At 43.7% G+C, this 16,189-nt stretch overlaps 1 protein-coding gene across 2 annotated transcripts in view; it reads right to left on the bottom strand.

Moving 5' to 3' along the window:
* Positions 1 to 16,189, bottom strand: part of HACD1 (3-hydroxyacyl-CoA dehydratase 1) — a 163,626-nt gene that overhangs the window by 54,207 nt on the left and 93,230 nt on the right. For both annotated transcript variants that reach the window (XM_078663573.1, XM_078663572.1), the window contains exon 5: positions 14,007 to 14,128. In XM_078663573.1, coding sequence (XP_078519699.1) covers positions 14,007 to 14,128 — 122 coding nt within the window. The remainder of the gene's footprint in view (positions 1 to 14,006; positions 14,129 to 16,189) is intronic.

Raw genomic sequence — 16,189 nt, 5'->3', positions numbered from 1 at the left:
GAAGGGAACAACTCAGCACACCAGACAAGTGATTACGGCATTTGATGTAGCAAGCATCCTAGAAGTCCCAATGGCAGCGGTGTTTCTTGACGCCGAAAAAGCGTTCAATAGGGTCTCTTGGAGGTATTTGTGGGATGTTTTGAGTTGGCATGGTATAGGACCAGGCTTTATAAAGGCCCTGCAGACTTTATACATAAACCCGATTGCCAAGATAAGAATCAATAGAGGCTATTCAACAGCAGTTAATATCCAGAGAGGCACAAGGCAAGGATGTCCTTCTTCTCCTTTGCTCTTCGCTTTATATCTTGATCCTTATATACGCAAGTTGGAAAGTAATGAGCAGATTCCACCGTTAGTTCTCAATGGTTGTAGATTTAAGTCATTAGCTTACGCGGATGACGTCGCCATCCTGACCGCAGTACCCACGGTTGCCATTAGGGCAATTGAAGATGAAGCTGAGAGATTTGGTCAGTTTTCAGGGTACAGCTTGAACATCACTAAAACGCAGATCGTCAAAAACCAGTGGGTAATATGTAATGATGACAGAGTGACGGGTATGGCAACTTACTTGGGGGTACAAATCACAGCAGAAATAGATAAGATTGTTAAAAAGAACTTGGATCCTTTGATAGCTCAAGTTAAAAGAGATCTGGAAAAAATGAACAATTTGCACTTGTCACTGGTAGGCTGCACAAATATTATTAAAATGATGATTTTACCTAAATTTTTGTACGTATTTAGGGCTGTACCTTTGTTGATTGAAGCTAGCTGGTTTAATGGTATTGAGGCTATTTGTAATAGGTTTATCTGGGCACACGGTAAGACCCAGAGGGCCTACAGGTATATGACACTTCCTAGGGAAAAAGGGGGCTGGGGTGCACCAGATTTCCGTTTATATTATATGGCGACGGTTTTGCAATATATACAAGGACTTATTGGAGGCAATGTTGATGATGTAAGAATGCATAATATGTCTACGGAGGTCTATGCTGTTGCACTAGGGGTAAATGTTCATAATTGTTTTTTAAAATGTACAGATTATAGTTACTTTAAGAGAACCAGATTTAAAACTGTTAAGGCGGCAGTCACGGTATGGAATGCTTTCTTAAAGAAAGCCAAGATGGGGAGGTATAATAGGTATGTCTCTCTGATTAACAACAGCTCATTCCCAGAGGAAATATTTGCCGATTACACAATGGCAGAGTGGGCTTTAAGGGGGATTACGCAAATAGGCGATCTATTTTCACAGGAGGGTTTTAAGCAGTTTTCGGATTTAAGAGACACATATGGCATACACAACAGGGTTTTTTTCAAGTACTTACAGATCAGAAGTTTTTTTTAAAATAAAGTGGGAGGCCCAGCAGGCTTTAACAAAATAGAAATAATGGAGAAAATAAAGCTGATGGGGGATTGCACAATTAAGTCTTTTTACGCAACCCTGCTGAAAGAAAAGCAGGATGACTTAGGCAAATTCAGTAAGAAATGGGCAGACAAACTAGGAGTTGAAAGTAACTTGTTTTTTGATTCTTTGAACTTAGGATGTACAATATTATGTGCAGCCCCGTTACAGTCCCAACATTACAAAACATTATATTTTTTGTATTTCACGCCTGCAAGGATTGCAAAATGGGGGGGGAATACAGGAATTAACTGCCCCCGTTGTAATGCGCTGGAAGCAGATAGTATACACATCTTTGCAACATGTCCCCAAATACAAACACTGATTAATGAGATTGAGGGGTTTTTGGCAAGGTCTATGGGCATTGTGATTTCTCTTACACCAGCTTGGATTATGTTAGGTGTGTCTGATCGGGAGCAGGATCAGTATACTGAATTTCTGTTTGTAATAATGGCTGTTTATAGACTGACAATAGCCAGGGCTTGGCTAGATAAAAATCCTCCGAAACTGCAAAGTTGGCTGGCAAATACTCTGTATGCATATAATATAGAGGAAAAAATCTATGCTCGAAAAGGGAGGAGAGGAAGACGTCTGGGGAGAAGAATTTGGGAGCCATTATGTAAATGGAAAGAGTTGCAAAGAAAGGACAATTAGGCGTGGGGGTGAGAGGAAAAATTTTTGTACTCATTGTTATTGTCTGCGCTAGATTCCTCTGTATGTTTTAAAATAAGGTGTTAAATTCAATTTGGTTGAAATTATTATGGGTTTAGCATTAGTTAAGGATGGAACTTATACATTAGAATTCAAAAATTAGATGATTTGAGTATTTGTAGAACTGTAATGTACTTTCTTCTTTTTTCTTATTATTTTTCTTCTTTGTTCTTTTCTATTATGCTTGTGTAATATGTATCTGATTTGCTTGCAAGGAAAAAATAAAACTTTTTATAAAAAAAAAAATTTAAAAAATTTTAAAAAAAGAAAAACTTTGCATGGTTGGGCTAATCTACATTCCCATTCAAATTCAGTTAATTTTTGCAGTCCATAATCTGCCTGAGTAACAAAAAGTTATCCTCCACGTGAGCTTGTGCTTTGTAGCAATAAAGCTCAATGGACACCAAAATGCCAGCTGAGCCCCCGTTGCCATCCAATTATTTTGGCTCTAAGGGTACAAATGTTGGATTCCGACACTGTCCTTCCTGCTTTTTCGCTAGTGTGAATGCCCTGCCTTCTTCATGCAGGCTGTGGTGCTGGCTTCTGCTCTACAGCCAAACCGATTTGACTTTTTCTGTTTGTTCTTTCAAGATATTTTACCAGTCGGCAGCTCATTTGGACTTTATCACTGGAGAAGCATGCCAGGACTGCTTGCCTGCATGACCTTATCTGTTTTTTGTTTAAGAGTGGTCTCAAAAATTTCCGCCGATCTTGTTGCAGATCCTTACAGATGGTGATAAGGTGTATGATGTTTTCTTTGCCGTTGCCACAAAGGCGGCACTTTGCTGGCATTGAGGGACGCAGCCAAGGGCCAGGTGGTTTACAGAGGGCAACAGTCCTAGGCGAAATTTCAAAAACGTCTGGTGAAGCTAGTCTGAAGATATGTTTGGGGCCTGAGTTTGGTGTAAGATTGGTTAGCCAGCCATGTGCTCGCTCCGCCAGTAAGGCTTTGTCCTGCAAGAGAGATTCTTTTTTGACGATGTTATTTACTGCTTTTTTTAAACCCACCAAGGGCGTCCTCCAGGTAAAGCCTTGCAGGTCAGTTTTCTTTAGTTTGCAATTCCTTCCACAGAAGAGCGTTGAGTATTTTTGCTTCTCCCCTGTTTATTTTGTGCCAGCTTTTTAAATATACTCCTTTGCTTGCCAGCTGCTGCTTTGCGAGCCAAATTCGAGCCTAATCTGCACAGGTGATGTGTACCTCGGCAATCCAAAGATCATGCGCAATGCTCTTGTTACCATACCATCTACCGTTTCAGCATCCCTTCCTCTCATCGCTTCGCTTCCGTAGGTGATAGATGGGATCAGTTTTGCCTGAATCACCTTTATTAGAGGAGGAGGCTTGGTCCAGTGATCTTATTGTTTAGGTTTCTTAAAGATACCGCAGTCATTAATCCTTTCTTTTTTATTTTCTCGCATTGTGGCTTAAAGCTGCCCTTGGAATTTAGAATAACGCCCAGGTATCTGTATTTGCTTGCGACATCCAGCTTCCTTGAGTCCAAGTACCGTTGTTTTCTTTTTACGATTAGTGATGCACATCACTTTAGTTTTTTCTTGATTAATTCTGAGTTTGTTTGTTTTAGAATATTGCGATGTGATGTCCAACAGTCGCTGTAAGCCTATCGGAGTCCGGCTGATCAGCACCAGATCACCCGCGTAGAATAAATTGGACAGCTTGGTGCATGGGAATTACTTTAGTTCAGCAAGATTGACAGTTCAGCCATGAAAAGATTAAATAATGTTGGTGCAAGCACGCGTCCTTGTTTTACCCCTGTGCTTGTAGGGATCTTCCTAGATAAAAATTCCCTGTGCCTAGTTTGACCTGGACCCAGGTATTACCGTGCAAGAGGATTAATTAGTTTAACAGCAGCAGGGGAATTTTCATTTTCTTTAATGTTTGCCACAGCATGTTTCTATTGACATGGTAAAAGGCAGTGCTATAGTCAATATAGCACAAGTATAAAGGTTGTTTTGCCGCAAGTGCGGAGTCAATCAAAAGCAATGGGGCTAGTATGTTAGTGGTCGTCCCCATGTTTTTGCAGGAGCCTGTTTGATTGTATGGAATTGCTGTTGTGTCTTCCACCCAAGATGTTAGCATCTGGAGTAAGAGGCCCTCGTAGTAATTCACCTCATTATCAAGTAGGGCTATAAGGCGACAGCTTCTTGGGTCGTTCCTATCTCCTTTTTTGAAAATTGGGGAGATAATTGCTCCCCTCCAGGATCGTGTGATTGTTGAGGCTGCAGGATTTTTTAAAACATTGGTTTGAAGACGGCGGCCCAATACTCCGGCTCTTGTTTAAACACGATTGGGGGAATACCATTTGGACCTGGTGCACCCTTGCGTCTCCCTTTTGAGATTCTTTTACATATCTGTGCGTTCGTAATTGGAAATTCCTGATTTTGTACAAGATCTTCTTTATGTTGAGATGTCCACACTTTGGAGATTGTATGACTTTTTCCAAGCTTCATGGGTTTCATTCAGATGTGCGCCAAGAAAAGTTGTCCAAGCCTCTTCAGTGGCATAGGATTCGATCCTCTGACTTTGCTCACTGATCAAACTGTTGATCTTTTGCCAAAACTGCGCGCTATAATTCGTGTTGGCGTCGTATAGGAGTTTTCCCCAGAAGCCCTCATCAGCTTTTTTTTTTGAGTTTGAGTAGCCAGATTAATTTCCTACGGATTTCTTTTAACTGTCTCAGCGTTTGAAGTGCAGCGGGATTTATCCTTACTCTTCGGAGAGTATGATTAATCAAGGTCTTTAACTTTTTTTGCTGGGTGTTGTTTCTAAAATTTTGATGGCTCTTATGTTTCGAGACTTTGGCCGTTCCGTCAGTCCTTACAATTATTTTTTTGTTCCGGAATTGTCTCGTAATGTTTTTGTAAACAGCTCCCAACTCTCGATTAAGACTGTAGTTTCTGTTTGTGCCTCTCCTAATACTTGTTTCGCTTGGGATAGGAGACTTTGAGGGTCATTAGTTTTGTACTTTATCCGCCTTTCATTTGTTGAATATTCTGCGCCTAGTGTGTTGGCGGTGGGGAGGGGCTTAATATTGTGGGAGCCTCGATCATGGTTTCCTGAGGGAGGTGGTCACTGTAGTTCATTGAGCCAATATGAAAATCTCTTGCCCTTTGATACAGGCTATGAGAGAGGAATGTAAAATCAATTGTAGAGTTAGCCTTAGTGCTATGAAATGTAGCTGCTTGGAAAGGATCCCCTGAGAATCTACCGTTGAGTGCTCGGAGGCCCAGCTCTTCTAGTGTTGCCAGGAGTCTCCTGGTTGTTATCGAGCTTCTGCCTCCCGAGGTGTTGTGTTGGTGGCTTGTCTCCCAAACATAGGGATCCTCATCTTCAGTAATACCTGAGGCTGAATTGCTAGCATATTTAAGTTGAAATCCCCGCTGATGATTAAGCTGTTGCTTTTCTCAGTTTTTCGTAATTTTATAAGTTCTTTCTTCAGCTGCTGTGCTCCCTTGTTTTTTTCCCGGGGGTGTAGGTAGAGGTTTATTAGAACGATGTCCTCTTTTTTGTTCTGCTCTCGAGATGTCAGTTGCAGTGCTTGCATTGCGATCAGAGGGGCTAGCTTGTAAGCCATGGGCACTATTGTAACAATGGTCTTTAGCGAGCTGTATGTTGCAAGGCCTCCCTTCTTGTGGCTGAGCAATGAGCTCTGTGTAGGCAGCAGAAAGTTCAGGTTATGGCCCGACAATGCTGGTGGAGTATCGGACCAGGTTTCTTACAGTGTGATGATGTCAAATCTTTGCAAATAGATGTTTAATTCCGAGTCAGTTAGCTTGTCTCCTTGGCCGTTGATGTTCCAGGAGCACAGGTTGAAGTCGTTGAGCATGTTCCCAGCTTTGGCTTTACTTTGTCATTGATTTTTTAATTTGACGTGTAGGGTCCTGGGGAGCCAACTCCAGTCTTGCGAGGTTGGGCTATTATTGACAGGTGGTCTCTTGTAAGACTGTTCTTGGTGGACTAAGTTCTCAGGGGTGTTACTTCGAGCCCCTCGTAGTACTGAGTTCAGATTGGGCTGTCTGTTCTCTTTCTTTTGCTGGCTATCAAGGGTCAGAGGATCCGGATATTTCGGTTTTAAGAATGGTCGAAGTTTTATTCCCCATGAGTTAAACTTTGCTTGTTCTTTTAGCAGTCTCTCAGGAAATTCTGCTGTGGCCCATACCTTTTTTGTTGCTTCTACCCCTAAGTGTCCCAGCAGTTCTATAAATTCTACTGACTCCAGGTCAGTAGAGGATATGTTTTAAAGGCTGTCAATAGTTTTCAGTAGGCGTAATGTATTCCCTCTATTTAGAGTATCTATTGTGCCCTTTGATTTGTACTCCGGGTGGAAGACTATTGTGGCGGTGCCTGTTTGCCCTTATCTTGTGTTGGGCTGTTCTGCGCGATAATAGGGTCCTCCCCTAAGCTATGACGTTCCTACTTGTCTTTGAGCACTCATTTCGTTCTTGTGAATTGGTTCTCGTCCAGTAGGGCTTGCTGCAGTTGCCGCCCATTGGGGGCTCCCTCAAGAGCGCCTTTCTTCCATTTTTTGGGAGGGACTTTCTTGAGGGGTTTTTCTTTCGGGTTTTTCCCTCCCTTCCTGGTTTCTAGTTTCTTGTGGATTGTATTCCATTCTGTATCATCTCTCATCTGAACCAGCCTATCTTGTGATAGATCAGGTGTCATGTTCACACTAGTGTTGCCCTTGCCCCAAGCTGTTGTCATTGTTTTTTTCTTTTGATTTCGTCACTTCCTTTTCTACTTTCGCCCGTGTTTTCCAGGTTGAAAATGTTCCAGCGAGGTTTCTTTTTGTGAGTTTTCATCCAGTGGCATTGTGTTTATAGTTAGTGGAGGTTGGCTTCCTTCATTTTGCTGACTGGTATTGAGCGTTATCTTCTTTGCACCTGTGGTTTCCCTAATCGACTGTAGTTCTTGGGTCGACTTTCAAAAATAGCTGCTATCAAAAGCGCTTTTGATAGCAGCTGTTTTTGAAACTGCTATATTTGCACTGTTTTTAACTAGGATTGCAATTGATATCCTAATAAATATAGTTTCTCTCTTTTTCAATTCCTATTTTAACCCCTTAGCTACGGCCGTGATTTCGCGGCAGTGCGGCGGTTCCGCAAAATGGGCGGGGCCGCGTCGGCCGTTGGACGTTCGCAGCACCAGCGAGGTAGTGCTCGCGAAGGCCAACGACAGCAGGGAAGGGGTTAATCACGTTCATACCTTTTGCACTGCACTCACTCGCTCGAACACATATTTTGGGATTGTTCTCATAGACTGGATGATAGTTAAACTTCTTTATGTCCTTCTGTTTCCTCTTTGTGACTCTTCGGAGGACACAATCTACCTATTATAGCTCTATGATCAAGAGGGTAAATGGTAGGTTGGTTGGAAACCCAAATGATGATAACAATCACCTTGGTGAGTGATGGGAATCCAAACTCGATTAAGGGTCTTCTCATTCTTTAACTCTCTGTATTCCTTATCGTTTTACTCCTGCTGACATAGGTGGCCAGTTTCTTTACTCTTTTAAGGTCAGATAGCTGTTTGAACAGACCCTGGATTATTTGTTAGTTTTGTGACTTCCTGCTAGCAATGGCATGCTCATTCCACTTCTCTTCTTGACAGAACTATCTTATCGGTTGTTTTTTACGGCCTCCCTAATATCAGAGAGGAGATTGTCCATTGCCGTTGGGAGTGTTGCCAGTTGGTCGACAATTGTTATGCAGGAACAGTTAAGTTGTATAAATTGGGTCTCTGCTTGCACCCTTTTAACCAAGTTGTTCAGCTCTGCTAACTTGCTGTCAATGTTGGCGACAAATATTGACAAGGAATTAAGGACGCAAAGTTGAAGATCCATCTTGTTTGACTGGTTTTGGATGGCATTTACCAATAGTTGCATTGTGTGCAAGAGCGATGTCCAAATATCTTCTTTTGCTTTTGATGTTTCCTTCCCAGAGTTTGCGTTAGTTGCGCTCTTGGTCCCTCCTGGCAGTTCCCCCAGAGTGGCCGCCGGGTAGGATGCTACCAATTCTTCCCACTCCTCGGGGGTGAGATACGTGGTTTCAGAATCGTTGACCTGAAATGGTTTAGATGGTGTATTAGTTGAAGTGAATGGGCTGGGAGGGTCAGTTTCGATTTGACTTGAGCCACCTCCTAGCTGTACTTGCTCATGTTGTTGGTCATTTGTTTGAGGTGCATGCTGTCCCTGCACTATGGCTTCCTGTGTGATTATAGTGTTTGGTTGCCTCACTTCTTCGGTGTCTTTTACTGTTGCAGCTACTCTCGTTCTCTTAAGTTCTTGCATCGACAGCCTGTCCTATGGCATTATGGTAGTGTAGTTGCAAAGTGCTGGCTCTGTTTGCGTTGATAAGTCGCTGTGCTGCATGTGTTCATTGTTTTGCGCTTCGCCCTTGCCCTGCGGGATGTGGTACCTAGACCCCCAGGTTGCTGCTGCCTCCAGCCCATCTTGTCTTAGGATTTCCGGGTGGTCCTTGTCCACCCTTTGAGCGCTCTAAGGGTTCGAAGGGTTCTCCATCTGTGTGATAGTAAAAACTTGTGGGACTCCTCTTCCAATTTCTATTGGAACGAAATTGGGGCTTGTGATCGCATCTGGACCCACGTTTTTGTTCTCCTTTTTGCCTTCGTGTCCACAGCCATTTGGGTTTGTCTTTAGACTTTAGTCTGCCAGCTCCTGTCTGCATCTCTGATCCTGCGCAGTTTGGCTCCATGAGGCCCTTCTTTCTGGTCCCTTGTTCTGCTCATCTTTGCTCGCAAGTGCAGCCTCTTCCACACTGTTCCTCCCTTCTCTGAGGTTGGCCGGATCCCTCTCCGGCCCCGCCGGTGGTTGTTGCATCAAGGGGGTTGCCTTACTTGGTTGTAGTGGGGTTGGCAGATCACTTGTGTTGAGACTATTTAGGCAAAGGGCAGAGCCGACATCTTTAATGAATAAGAACTTTGTGTAGATTTTAGGCTTGAAGCCGGATTTACTCACTGTGAGTGCATTTGCGGTCCCTCTCGACTTCGTGTCTAACAAACATTTGGGGCTTGTAAGCAGGTGGGAAATCAAAGGAAGTTCTCCCTCCTCGTCTTCCTTCCCTCATTTTTCCCCTTGTCTTCATATCTGACCTTCATTAGATCTTTCTTGAGGTTTGTATTTACACTCCTTGTTCTTTTGGGGGGGTTAGCGGGAGCCGCATAGTTCCTTGACTTCCCTGACCTCATTGCTCTGCTCTTTTTTTCCTTTTTCCCTGTTGTTCTCTTCCTCTTCTTATTCCCTTATCCTTATTCTGCTCAGGTCTGTGCAATCTGTGCCGATCTAGCAATTGCAAGTCCAATAAGTGGTAGTGGGTGATGGTAACGACGATGATAAGGTGTGGTAAGGTGAGGTAAGATGAGCAGAGGAGATGTGAAGGGAGGTGTGAGAGCACAGCGGGCCGAGGCTGGTGATGAGGTGAGGTGAGAACGACCTCTTAGATGCTATCTCTGCTTGCTCTTGCCGCTTTGTCCATTTGCCGTGAGGCTAGAATGCCTCTACTGTTCCCGTGGTGCTCCTGCCTGTACTGTCTGTACTGTCTACCGTAGCCGTGGTAATAGAGTGGTGGGCACAGAACACAGGAACACAAAAGGTGCACAGGGCACTGTGTGCGGTATGTGCGGGGGCCAACTCACGCCAATGCACCACCAACTCCAGCACAATGCAGCACCAACTGAGCACCCTGCCATGCACCTCACCTACAGCCGCTCTACTCGCTCTACCCCACACACTCTGCTCAGCTTGCCGTGAGACCCCCTCCGAGAGACAGCTCAGCACTGCACTCTGCACGGGGGCCTTGAGCAGAGACAAGGGCTGGGTCCCGGGAGCTAGTGCCGAGGGGGTTGCGTGGGCAAGAGACGGCAGTTAGGCAATAGGTTTTTAGCGACCTTGGGGCTCAGCCGTACACAGCCGCATACAGTCGCGCTCGGCTAGTGCTTCACCTCGGGTTGCTGAGGTTGCTTGCTGGACTTAGCTGGTGCCTGGTGCCAAAACCAGGTCAACGCCGCCACTGAGGTTGAGGCTGAGCTTAAGTAAGACCACAGTGTTCTAAGCGGGGAGATCTCCGTCTCCTGCTCCCACAAAGCACTCACTGCACTCGCTGCTCACTGCACTCGGTGAAAAGTGATGCCTGTGGCAGGGAATCCACTCTTCTGGCAGGGACCGCTGGGCAAGGACCGCTGTAGCCCCCTCGCAGCCTCCTGCGATTCCCACGACTCCACGCTGCAGCCTCTATGTGACAATCCTACTACAATTCCTGTGCCGCTCCTGTTACGATCCTTGACATTCGCTGTGGCATTTGATGCAGCTTGCTGGTGCGGCTTTGCTGGTGCGGCTCACGGTTTCTCGCGGTTCGCAGTTTCTCGGTTCTTCTGGCCTCCCGCTGCCGCTTCACCGCCGCCGCTGCTACCACCCCTGCTGCTTCAGCTCACGTGTTCACTCCGCAAGACCTGGACTGGAATCACTGTACAACACTTCAGTCAATGGTGGATAGGATGTATACTACGAAGGATTAGGCTGTAATACCCTGGTTCCTCAGGATCGGGTACGTTACGAACACCACCCTGACGACCTTGTCAGTGCAATGAAACAGTACAGACCTGTTGGGTTGCGTAAACCAGATTTAATAAATCAAAGTACTGCCAGAGGGAAACAATGCAGCAACGGTCCGTTACAGGGTTGAAGACACCCCGTGTTAATTCGAGACCTATCCGTCAAACCGTCCTCTGCACGAATGCCGGTCCCGGCATTCACCAACAGAGGGCACCGTGCTAAGCAGTGGCCGACAATGCCACTCGAGTACTCGTGTAGGGCTTCAGCAGCACTGTAAGTCTCTACGCCTGATCTCGTCCTCCGCATTAGTGTCGGTCCCGACACTCTCCAACGGAGGCCAAAACACGTAAACAAAAGGCTAGCCCTGGTCCTGCTCGATTACCCTCGAGCGGGGACTGCGGCTCCAAACCGCTGGGTCTAAACAACGGATAGCGGGACCCGTAGCCAGTAGAGCGCGGTCGCTTCCCCTGCTTCGCTAACTCTGGGAAACCAAGAAGAAGTCCAGGAAGTAAGGTCTCACCTTCTCACCTTGTCAGAGGCTCAGGCGCTGTGTTCCGAAACCACGAACACGGAATATCCGACGCCGTCCTCTGCGTCCATGGTCCGTTTTATGTCGGCGCGAACTGCGCATGCTCCGTGCGTTGCCTTCTGGGTAGCGTAGTTCTTAGCGAGGTTGTCCTGGGGGTTGTAGTTCGAAGAACGGAACGATCCTAAAAGCGTAGCGTGGACGCTCCGGTTTGCGTCCTAACATAGGCCTAAGGTATAAGAAGAACCCTTTATTGCAAAGAAAACATTCTACCATTTTAGAATTTACTGAACAGGCTCAGTAAGAATTCCTCTGGCAAAATACACTAATCTCACAACAGGAAATACAGCATACTATAAGAAAAATGGGTTCTGGATTCTTTAGTTAAATGAAAGGATTGTTTTAAGAGTACACACCAGTGACAAACTCGCCTGTCCTCGTGATGAATCTGCAATAAGCACACTGCACCACTGAACAAGAGGGAAAAAGAGGAGACCAGGATTTCCTTGTTTTAGAGATGAAGAAACTCTGCTGTGGCTGTTGTAGGCAAAATTGGGGAGTTGTTCGAACCTCATGGCTGAAAGGTGCTTGATGCAAGCTGGGAACAACAATCCCCTAATGTCATGCACTCATTTGAACTGCTTGCATCCATGGGCCTGATGTACATGAAAACTGAGAGGGGTGTGGGAGTCAATTTGAGGTTTCTACACAAGTAGCCTGAGGCAGTTTTCACAGTTTATTTTAAATACAGTTTCTGGTGTGCTGTCATAGATCATTCTAGTGAGGTTCCACATGTGATGCAAAACTGATAATTCATTCGATCTAGCCTAAATGATGGTCTTCATAGGACAACTATTATAAGCATTCCTCTGCTCTTTAGGATAACATATGCCATCACGGTCTGAGTGAACCTTTACTGTTTAAAGCCATACACATATTGTATGCAAACATTTAACTATAAAGACACGACCCCACGAACAAAACCATCATCTTAAGCAACCAAAAGCATGCAACTCGTTAATCCATATATCAGAATAATGAACCAACCAGACAACTGTATAGCAAAATACTGGCCTATTGAAATGTAAACCGTTAAGAAAAAAGCAAACTAAGGGCCCTGGATATAGAACTACATAATTACTCTTTTACATGATTTTCTGAATCAGCCCAAAAAGTCTAACTCCCTGTATGCAAAAAGTGCAAAGAGGGTACGGTTCTTTCTGTTTATATTAACTGTATGTAAATGGTCCCTCAATATTCCTATTTTATTTCCATTTTAGGTGATCTGTTTCACAAAAGCATATAAGAGTAAGTCAAAATTACTACAGAAATACTACCTTACCTACAGCAAAATGTCTTTGTGAGTAGACCTCAGTGTAAATACACTTTAGTCTGCGTTGGAAAAACTGCAGGGGAAGGCTGCAATATTACAATACAAATTGTAATCTAGCGAGTGATAATGCGATTTGTCTCCTGTACACTGAGCTGCCCTCTGTACGTAACAGAGCAACACAATGGGCACCCAGAACAAAACAGTGACATTCTTTAATAGCTTCTAATTTGAGACCATCTTGCTTAGAGTGAACCAGGGACTCTTGAAGTGAACTATGTGTTCAGTGTGCTGGAAAGAAGGGACCAATAATCTTTATTAATATGAATAATAATAGTGACGTCACAAAGGGGCAGGGCATCTGGATATGCACATATGACTCTCAGGTGAAACAGGCCAAAAGATGGAGAGCACTTTGCCATTGAACCTACATGAAGGAGAGATCTGCCTGTGTAGAGAAAGCCTGATTTTATGGGTAAGGAGGAAAATGTTTTGCAATCCGCCCCTTAAACTCCACCCCCAGACTCTTAGGGCCATTATTAGCGTTTCCAAAAAGTGCCAGATGGTCCGCCCACCATCTTCAGAGTGCACCTGACATCAGTGCATTCTTACCATGGTGAAAGGGACATCAGCCACATTTTGGCGGATGTCCTGCAGTTACCCAACTTTAAATAAGGCCCAAAGATTTTAAACTAACCATTCCCGGGTCTATCTGCAAGGGGAGAAAGGCGCCATAGTGCACTTTCTCCCTCCTGTAAAAACCCGCTAGGCACTGCAAGGATAAGAAACTAAAAGAATTACATAATAACTGTGCAAATTTACTATCCCTTGATAAATTACGTGAAATTACATGGGAAAAGGTCCTGGGTCTCTCTCAACAAACCATAGAGACCATCTGATAATGTTAGCAGTTTACTGCAGCACGGTATGATTGTATTTTTAAATTTTATATTTTCAGGCAGGGTCTGGATAGTGCTGTGGGGGTCCCTCACTGACCAAAGGTGGCCGAACAGAAGAGGCAGGTAACAATGACGCTTTGATCGTTGACCTTGCTTTCTGATGTTTGTAAAGTCACTTAGATATAGAGCACCTGCATTCAAACTCCATGGTCTACACTCTAGGCCGTGCTCGCCATTTTGAATCTCCACTCGAAGCTAATGCCCAGATGCACCACGATGACCAGACTGAGAGAGGCCTTTCACTAACTGTTCGACTGAAGGCAAAAATACCAGGACAGAGCTTCCTTACCTAGCACCTGGGTGTTGTTTGTCAGTGTTTTGATTATTAAAAATAAAGCTCAATGATTATGAAATGCTTGCCATATCCTCTGAATAAACATAGTGGTTAGTATACAGCCACCTCACACCTCATGCTCCATGAAAGTTAGCAAGTTAGCGGTGCACGCAACAGGCAGCCATGCACAGAACAGTAAGAAACTAAACTGCAAAACATTTCCACCTGGCCCATTTGATGAAGTATGGCAAATGGTTGAGTAGATTGAAAGTATAGTAGGAGTAGCGAGTTATCTCAGTCACAGTCCACACCACTAGAAAGAGAAGAACGCTCTCCTCGTTCTGGATCTGCAGAAGGAGAAAAGAAGGACTGGTTACCTGCTTGAAGTCTAGACTGCAGCCAATGCTCACTTCTATTGTACAAAGAGGAATGTAGGGTTTTTACAGGTCCATCTAAGGGATCTTCTGGAATTATTTACGAACCTTAAACAATATGGCCAGTGACCACTTTTGTGCCAGCACATGGTGCACATTATACCACTATAGCATATAATTCAGGGCCTTTGGAGTCATGAGGCAGAGGAAAACCACAATATGTGGCAAGAGAAGTCAAATTATGTGGTATAATGTGTCAGATTTTGTGACCAAATTATTTCATTATTTTGTCATTTTTACATGATAATATTGTCAGGACATGTGTTTTACCTCACTAGTGCCAAGTTATCACCCAAATACATCAACAAGCAATTGCAAGGTGACCAGTCAACCTTTGTGAGGCGGCTTTCACTGTGTTGCAACACGTGTTGCAGAGCTTCTAGAAACTTTTGATCCGTGTGGGCAACAAACTATTTTTTGTGAACACCTGCAAATTATGCAGCATATAACTGATCATTAGGCAAATGTGGCAAATCCATAATTATATGGAAACCCCATGTCCAAAGTATTGCATAATTCCAGTGGTCCGGCATATGTTCTTCCTCTAACTGCAACATTTCAGGCCCACTCAACTGTGATCCACAATTGGTCATGGTTTTTACAGTTAAACAATTTTTGTTTGTGCCAGTACACACTCAGCATAAGTTTGGAACAGATTACCAACGAATAGAGGCAACAAAACAGCAAAGGCATAGCATTAAGATACGCAAGGATTGGGGCATAGCATTACCCTAACTGCATACCTCCAGGAGCACCAAAGTGGGTCAATAAGCAGTCATATCCATCCCTAGTGAAGGGCTCTGTACACTTTCAGTTGTATCTATTTCTATTAGTAATTAATGTCTTCGCTGAATAAGGACACACTCGCTGTAAAATCTTATCTAACAAACCCTTACAAGATGAAAACAGGGGCACAAGATGTTCTCAATAAAATAATGCCTAGTACCAAACTAGTGTTGGTACAAGATGACCACATCAGTGCTGCATCTATGGAAACAAATTACATTATTTCAGTGGTGTTGGCCATTTGTAAACCCCGTTGATGGTCCGGCAGCAGCACTCAGAAAGAATCTAAATTCTTTGGAGTATAGACTCTACTACAAAGAAAACATTACACCATGTGAGTACGTAGCAGAGAGCTCTTCAATTAGCGTCACAACAGATTATGGTCTGCTTTTCAACTGCAATATGGAAATTAGGGCCCTAAATAGCAAAGATTTGTGCTGGTGGGTACAACAAACAATACTCAGTTCACTCAAGATCATGTGTAATTGATACCGATCACCTTAGAAAGATCATAGAATGTAACTTAGACAGGGCATCTGGGACTGGAATCTCCTGGATGAGGCATGACATCTGGCATAATATTCCACATTTTGCTGCACAATTCTACCACTATGAAAAATATGAAAAATAAAGCAGAGTTCTAGAAGTATATACTCTGCTCTTTGTCAGAAAACTATTGATTTAGGCTCCTGTGGCACATGCTCTTTTTGCTGTGTATCCAATATTTCCGAAATTACAATATTTTCAGATGGGCACATTCAAGCATTTTCCGCTATGAAGAGAAACTACTCATAGGTACCGTGGCAGAGTTAAATTATTGTATTATTTCACAAACTCCCTTCTAAAAACGAATTATAATTTTAGTTATTATATTTTTATAAAATGTTTTCAAATGTGTTGTTGAGCAGTATTTAAAAAAAATGCAAAGCAAGCCCCAAAACTTTAGTAAACGATAATGGTAGCCAGCACAAAACCTCAAAGTTCTCATCTGGTACAGGCTTAAGTCTTCCATCTAAAAACGTTTTCCTAGTCTGAAGATTGTAGAGATATGCTGTAGACTACGTGACTGATTTAGAGTTTCACAGCAAAAATAACCCCTGCTGATTTCAATTAATAAACAGTGTAATATCTTCACCTATAGGTGTAGTCCCTAAAGACATATTTAATAGATAAAATGTTGATTTTTTA

The sequence above is a fragment of the Lissotriton helveticus genome, chromosome 10, assembly GCF_964261635.1.
Source record: "Lissotriton helveticus chromosome 10, aLisHel1.1, whole genome shotgun sequence".
NCBI classification, from domain to species: domain Eukaryota; kingdom Metazoa; phylum Chordata; class Amphibia; order Caudata; family Salamandridae; genus Lissotriton; species Lissotriton helveticus.
The sequence above is the reverse complement of the archived record's forward strand: the minus strand, read 5'-3'. Positions and strand labels throughout refer to the sequence as shown.